This window comes from Sebastes fasciatus, chromosome 12 (genome assembly GCF_043250625.1).
Source record: "Sebastes fasciatus isolate fSebFas1 chromosome 12, fSebFas1.pri, whole genome shotgun sequence".
In the NCBI taxonomy this organism is placed as follows: Eukaryota; Metazoa; Chordata; class Actinopteri; order Perciformes; family Sebastidae; genus Sebastes; species Sebastes fasciatus.
The window spans coordinates 10,747,132-10,754,687 of NC_133806.1; the positions used below are offsets into that span (position 1 = coordinate 10,747,132).

Here is a 7,556-nt window from a genome sequence, read left to right on the forward strand (position 1 = left end):
CAAAGAAGAGACTTGTGCACACACACTTATTTCTGGTAAAAAAAAAGGGTCACCCAACTTCCTCCACACTCATCTCTGCGGTTCATACTGAGTTTTTTCTAAATAAATCCATCATATCGTGTTCATTTCCAGCCGCTTTTTCCTGTACGGCCTGTGTCATTCACCACTAAAACTTCTGTGTGATCCCTTTCATCGGCTGCACCATGGAAACCTACTGCGTCCCGGCAAAAATGCACCTCAGCAGCGCAACACACAAGGCCATATTCTTCACAAAAGGGGCCAAAAGCATCTGGATCTTTCTTTTTCCAGCAAGCAGCTCCTCGCTGGCATGGAGAAGCACAAGACTGGGTCTGTGTGGCACAGACCACTGCTTTTTATAGACTGGGGAGGACGAGGATGACTGAATGGATAACGCATCTTCATTAACTGAGAGCTGCATGGAGCGAGAGGTCTCTTATAGCAGTGACGCACAGCACAGCACAGAGGTCTCTCAGGAGTTTAACACACTGACAATAAGAAAATGTCCCGGCTGAGATTTCCCTTTAACGAGTTAGAGAAGCATCATCATCTTATATGTTATTATTATTATTTTTATTTATTTTTTTTACATTTCCCTAGTTATATTCTAACAACTATTAATTACAATAAATAATGCTTGATCCAATAAATGCATAATATTTTTATAGTTCAGTATATAAATAGGCAGTTTAATCATGCAAATTATTGTTTATCGAGAATAAAAAGAAAACAAAATGTTTGCAAAAATGCAACATCATTAAAAGTGTTTCTTAAAATGACATCTACTGCCAATTAAAAAAAAGGTACATTGCGCGTAAAAAACACCATCATATATCTTAAAAATCTGACTTTGCTGATAATAAATCGCCCTAAAAATGACGCAGATAACTCGCGCGGATTGTCTCCCCACTCATCTCAAATAATAAATATATAAAGGATGGGGTGGACAAAAACCACGCCTTTTCAAGAAGAGATGATGACGAGCACCTGTGACCTCCGACAACATCTTACACACATACACACACACACACACACACACACAAGAGCATACACAGCAAGGACGCGGTCACAGCAAGAAAAGGAGACAACTTACCTTTTAGTCATGTAGTCCTGGATTAAAATGAACACTTGAGTTGAGTCGTCCTGTAAATAGACAGAGAATATAGTCGCATGGTGGAAGATGACAACAAACAAACACGCGGCAGAGAGATGATAAAAAAGGCAAAACATTGCTTTCAGGTAAATGATTAAAATGGGACTGTTGCGCCTTCCTTCCAAAAAGCTCCTGTTTTTAGAAGGAGTGGAACATGCGCCTGATTGCAGAGTTTTAGGCGAATGGAAAGGGAGAGATGTAAGATTTGTTTAAAGCCCCGCATTTCCATTTAAGAACGTGATTGTGTTTGCAAAGATCCCTTTCAATCTTCGCATCTCCCCCCCCCCCCCCCCCTCTCCTCCTCTCTCTCTCTCTACACCCCTCAGCGTCTCTGAGGCTGCTTTGCAATTCATAGAATTGGTAATTTGCTATTGGGACAAAACGTGAAGGGAAAAATAATCAGATCAACCGGGAGGAGAGGTATAGTGAGGAAGGGAGCCAGGAGGAAGAAACACAAGGTTTCTCTCTCTCCAAAGTCGCTGCTTAGTAAAATAAAAAAATGCTTCGAGAGGTAAATGATATAAAAAAACATATTTTATTTCCTTGATTTGGCTTAAATTTCCAGGGAAAATCCAGAAAATGTGCAGTAGCAGCTTGGCAGTGCATATACAAATTAGACTGTTTTATGATAAATGATAATTATCCGATAATGCACTAAACCTTGATAAGGATTTCAAAATAAGATGATAAATTGTGTACACTGTGTGTCACCTGCACTATACGTGCGTGCGTGTGCGTGTGTGTGTAGAGGAGAGAGGGAGAGAGAGAGAGAGAGAGACAAGGTTTCTCTCTCCAGCAGACTGCTGCTTAGTAAAAAAAATGCTTCGAGGTAAATTATATAAAAAAATATATTTTCTTTTCTTGAATATGGCTACATTTCAAGCAGCTTGGCAAGTGAGGATGTCATATAAAAATGATTTTTATGATAAATGATAATTATCTGATAATGCACTAAACATTGATAAGGATTTCAAAATAAGATGATAAATTGTGTATATACTGTGTGTCACCTGCACTACACGTGCGTGTGCGTGTGTGTGTGTGTGTGTTTGGAGGAGAGAGATAGAGAGAGAGAGAGAGAGAGAGAGAGAGAGAGGATGTCATATAAAAAATTAGACTGTTTTATGATAAATGATAATTATCAGATAATGCACTAAAACCTTGATAACGTTCAGGGATTTCAAAATAAGATGATAAATCGTGTATAATGTGTGCACTATACGTGCGTGTGTGTGTGTGGAGGAGAGAGAGAGAGAGAGAGAGAGAGAGAGAGAGAGAGAGAGAGAGAGTATCTTGGCCTATCATAACTAAGTGGGTGGGTGATGATGAGATCATACAACATTGAAAAAATTACCGAGACAATACAAATAAATGACATACGCGGAGGCTTTGAAATAGAAGCAAATGCTTTTTTTCCCAAATTTGTCACACACATTTAACAGCAGCATTCACACACACACACACACACACACACACACACACACACGCACATCACAGAACAGGCGCGTATTTTACACGCCTCTCTCTGGTCGCGTGGGCGGCTGCAGAGCTGCATGGAGCATCTCGCCGCCTTATAATCTATTTAAAATGAGGAGCGCTATAATCATCAGTGACCTATTATAAAGGTGGTGGAGGGGGGTTTTGGGTAACCCTTCAAAAAGATCTCCGTACTCCCCCACGTGGTTATTTGCAAAACAACCAACCTAAAGTGAAGGGAAACCTAATCAAATCACCTTCTTTGGAGAGAATTGTAAAAAAAAAAAAAATTTACTTTTACGCACAGGTTTTACGCAATGACATGAGTGCTGTTAAAAACACTCAAAGAGACATTTAATAAATAGAAACATGTGTTTTTCCTATAACATATGTAAGATCGGAGCTTTATATCCATGCATGCTCTGAAAACCCCTGCTCCTATTGAATATGTCCCCAGTGGGCTTGAATCAGAAGAGGAGCCAATAACAAGCGTCGGTGGAGGCGTGTCTTCGCTCTTTTTTTTCCACCAAGACCTCCCAGAGCAGGTTGTTGCGTGTTTTTTTGTGGGCTCTAAAGCCTGGAGACCCTCCGAAGCGCTCGTCAGTTTTCGAAGTACAGGAGCCATGGCGACAACAGCTCAGTATATTCCTCGGAATAACTCCTTACCGTCCAACCCGCTCATGCATCCGGACTCGGATAGGATGCACCAGGGGACGACCTACAGAGAGGTGCAGAAAATGATGCACCACGAGTACCTGCAAGGGCTCGCGGCCACCAACACGGGACACCCGATGAGCCTCACGCACCACCAGTGGCTGCCCACGTCCAACACCGACTGGACGTCCACTGGCGGCACCCACATCGGACAGCAGGAGCACAGCAAAGCCAGCCAAGTGACTACCCGAGAGGACCTGAGCTCCGGCTTCCATCACAGATCTCACCTGGTGCACCAGCAGACGCAGAGTACCCACCATGGTTCGTGGGCGCAAACCACGACCCACCACTTGTCCCCGCTGTCCCCGGCAGCGTCCAACACTCACCAGTCCTTGGTGTACTCGCAGCCTGGATACACGAACCTCAACGCGATGCTGAGCCCTCAACCGGGCTCTCTGCACCACGCCATCATGCGGGACCCTCTCCACGACGAGTCGGGCAGCCACGACAACAACAACCAGATGGAGTCGCCCAACCATCAGCAGGCTTTCGGCAGCCACCATCAGGACCACTCGGACGAGGACGCGCCCAGCTCCGACGACCTGGAGCAGTTCGCCAAGCAGTTCAAGCAGCGCCGGATCAAACTGGGCTTTACGCAGGCGGACGTGGGCTTGGCCTTGGGCACCCTGTACGGAAACGTCTTTTCTCAGACCACAATCTGCAGGTTTGAGGCGCTGCAGCTCAGCTTCAAGAACATGTGCAAACTTAAGCCGCTGCTAAACAAGTGGCTGGAGGAGACGGACTCCAACACGGGCAGTCCAACCAATTTGGACAAGATTGCAGCGCAGGGCAGGAAACGAAAGAAGAGGACCTCCATTGAAGTTGGGGTGAAAGGGGCGCTGGAAAATCATTTCTTGAAGTGTCCAAAGCCGTCTGCGCACGAAATCACCAGTTTAGCCAACACTCTGCAGTTGGAGAAAGAGGTTGTGCGCGTTTGGTTTTGCAACAGGAGACAAAAAGAGAAAAGAATGACACCCATTGGGGTCCCTCACCCGAATATGGAGGACGTTTATTCCCAAGCAGAGACACCTCCTCTACACCGCACACTACAGAGTCCTGTACAGTGACTGTTTTCATGAACAATCCGAGCATTTAGGTGGGGGATAGAAAAAAAGGGGAAAAGGGACTAATGGAGTTTACAGTATTTAAGTTTGGCTTTTGTTTTTTCCTGAGAGAAAAAGAGACATGTGGAAAAAGTTGAACCCTTATAGTATTCGGAGATGTCCAACAAATAGATGGCAAAGAGGGGGAAAAATGTTAATAAGAAAAAAAAAATCAAGAAAAAAAAGGACAAAAAAATATTACTGATTCCATTTAAAGTGAAACAAAGATCTTTATTTACCAAAATTATATGGAGGAGAAGGCAGATAAAGTAAAATTTGATACCCCCATGGCTGTTTCAAATGGGGGAGTAATTAAATGTGGCAACTTGAGGCCATCTCCTCCTGGTGTAACCATGAACTGTTGTGCGCTCACCAGAACGAGGTGGTTGCCTGGAAAAACCTGATCAACACTGGAGATTATAATACACTGAATGAACATTTTTTTGCTTTTTCAGGCTTAAAAACTGATTAACCAGATTTCTGAATATTAGTGTATACTTTCTTTGTTATATTGAGTGTGATGTTTTGGTTTGGAAAAATAACTTTCAGTGTCTCTCTTTTTTCTCTGCAGACTATGTCTTATGATTTCTGTCATTATTTGCTACTGTAAACACATCAGAGCAGCCTCTAGTTTTGGGAGTTGATGGTGGAGAAGTGATGGAAATTATGGCACCCCGAAAAAACACTCATAATTAGACACATTTCAGAAAAAAAATGTCCAATGCAACAGGACGTTTAAGTTCTGACTGCATGCCTTAAAAAACATATTTAAAGCTTTGCAGCTGACCACGTCGACATTACAGCACCAGACGCTAAAAGGGGAATTTTCTTTTATTTGTGGGGGGGGGGTTATTGTTTTGAAATTATTGTTTTATTTGCATGGAGCACTTATTCTTTCGTTGATATTATTATTATTGCAATTTTATATTTGTTAATAAAATTGTGAGGAGCTGATCTCCAATAGGCTCAAAACACAATAAATCCCATGTTTACAGGTTTCCTGGTTGTCACCACAGAGCGCTGTCAGCTCACACTGCTCACTGCCTGATAATCCTGTTGTATTCCAAACATTTCAAGAGAGATTGGTCAAATGACAAAAACGAAACGAAAAGTAATAATAACTCAGGTAACTTCAGTGCCCCATGTCGGAATATCACGCCTGTACATGATTTTTTTTATTTTTTGTTCCTCTGTGTTTTTAGATGTTTCAATCTGGTTACACCGTTTTTCCTTTGTCCCCATAAATCCACTGTATTATATTAAAACGCTGGATTCGGAGAAAAGAAAATAATAATTCCTTAATAAGGGGGAAGCGATGAAAAGGGACTTAACTTTGGATATATTTATTTTTTTCTGACCTGAAAGGAAATCTGAAAAATCTCATGCGTTTGTGTGTCGTTTCTCAATGTTGGACCAGTCCAAAAAGCCTAAAAGCAGTGTGCTATTCAATACAGATGAGGGATTTTTTTTTTCAAGAAAAAATAATAATAGTTAAAAAAAAAAAAAAAGATTTTAGAAGAAAATGTTGCCAGGATTATTTCCGATATGTAAATATGTCCAATATGTAAACTTGTATTTGTTCTGAGATATTGTTTTGTTTTTTGTTTCTTTCCGGGCAGTTTTGTACACTTACTAATTCCAAGAAGATATTTTAATATGATTTCATTTATGAATCTGACCATTTATATATATATATTTATTTCTTAAACGTGTTTGGAGCTTTTTTGTTTGGCTCTGTTAATGGTTATGTTGCAGTGGATTTTCAGTATGTTTTTCTTTTTTGTTTACTACATTGGTTGTATGTTGATTGCTAAATGTAGACTGCAAAGTCACATTTATATTTATGTTATAGTAATATTTTATTACTTACATAAAACATATATACAAGAAATGGTCTTTTGTCTTCATTAAGATCCAAAACCACTCGTCCTTTTGTTGCTGTCTGCTGTGGCATCACCAGGCAAAACCAGATAAACCTGATCATAAAGTTGGAATAGCAGTGATTGGTTATGTAACAGGGGGTCGTTTCAATCAGAAGCTGTGTTACATGTGCTGTTAAAGGGAATAGACAACAGTATTTTACCTCAGGCATTCCCTGCTAAGTTCACACAGTCTCTGACGTTGTTCACATCTTTGTGTAATAATCGCAGTATTAAATTGTGCAATATCAATACGGAATTATTGTCTTTTCATTGAGTGGTTATTATCATTACTACTATTATCATTATTATTAGTATAGTAGTAGCCTTAATAGGCCCCCTTTCAATCATATGGAACAGTTTTCCTTATATAAACCATCATCACTGTCATGTTTTAAGCGGTTAAAAGGCGGATTGTGACGAATCTTTGATCTGAGACAAGAGGTGCCTGCAGGCAAAAAAATCTGCCTCTTTTCCAAAAGATAGAGAGAGAAAACACATAAAGGATGAACAAAAAAAACGGCAGGCCCTAAAGTTTAATAGGACTCAAGACAGGCCTGCATTCACAGGCAACATATTTTAATGTTATTTAGCACCTAAGTAAATATTAAATTTCTCTAAATCATACATTAAATGCAGTCTTAAAGTTAGGCCCCTTCTGTTTTTACGCACAATCCCACGGGCCACAGCGGCAGTGCGCATTGTTTCTACATTTACATGATCTAGACTACATGTTAGACTATAATACAGCTTAAAAGGTTTATGGAGAGATTCAGTGCAGGTGTTTTGGATTTTAATTACTTCTAAAAAAACATTTACTGTTTCATTTTATACTTTTTGAAAACCACCGTGAAAAGCTACATGTACGAACATTCTACATTCTAAATTCCACATTCTACATGTGCGAAGCTTTCAATGTTCAAGTTGTTGAAGAAGCTAAACGTGTCCATATTCACAGGCTGTTATTTTTATTATTAGGGGGCAAGTTATTTGAAATAGTTTTATATTTTATTAGTCCACTACTTTCCTCAGTGAAAGTGTGCCGTCATGCGTCATAACACCAACGCGCAAAGTTTTGGAGTAGCATTCAGTTTCTAAAGAAAACTCAGGTCAGATTTTGGAGACAGACTGTTATTAATTTCTATGCCATTTACACATCTTTTGACACTCAAT

At 40.4% G+C, this 7,556-nt stretch overlaps 1 protein-coding gene across 1 annotated transcript; it reads left to right on the forward strand.

Annotated features, from left to right (window-relative positions):
• Window positions 1-3,169: 3,169 nt before the first annotated feature.
• Window positions 3,170-7,134, forward strand: pou3f1 (POU class 3 homeobox 1). The gene has a single exon (XM_074653069.1). The coding sequence runs from the start codon at window positions 3,271-3,273 to the stop codon at window positions 4,426-4,428; it is 1,158 nt and encodes a 385-aa protein (XP_074509170.1). The 5' UTR covers window positions 3,170-3,270; the 3' UTR covers window positions 4,429-7,134.
• The last annotated feature ends 422 nt before the right edge of the window (window positions 7,135-7,556 follow it).

Coding starts and splice junctions, on each gene's coding strand:
- pou3f1 (XM_074653069.1), top strand. CDS start 3,271: ATGGCGACAACAGCTCAGTATATTCCTCGGAATAACTCCTTACCGTCC.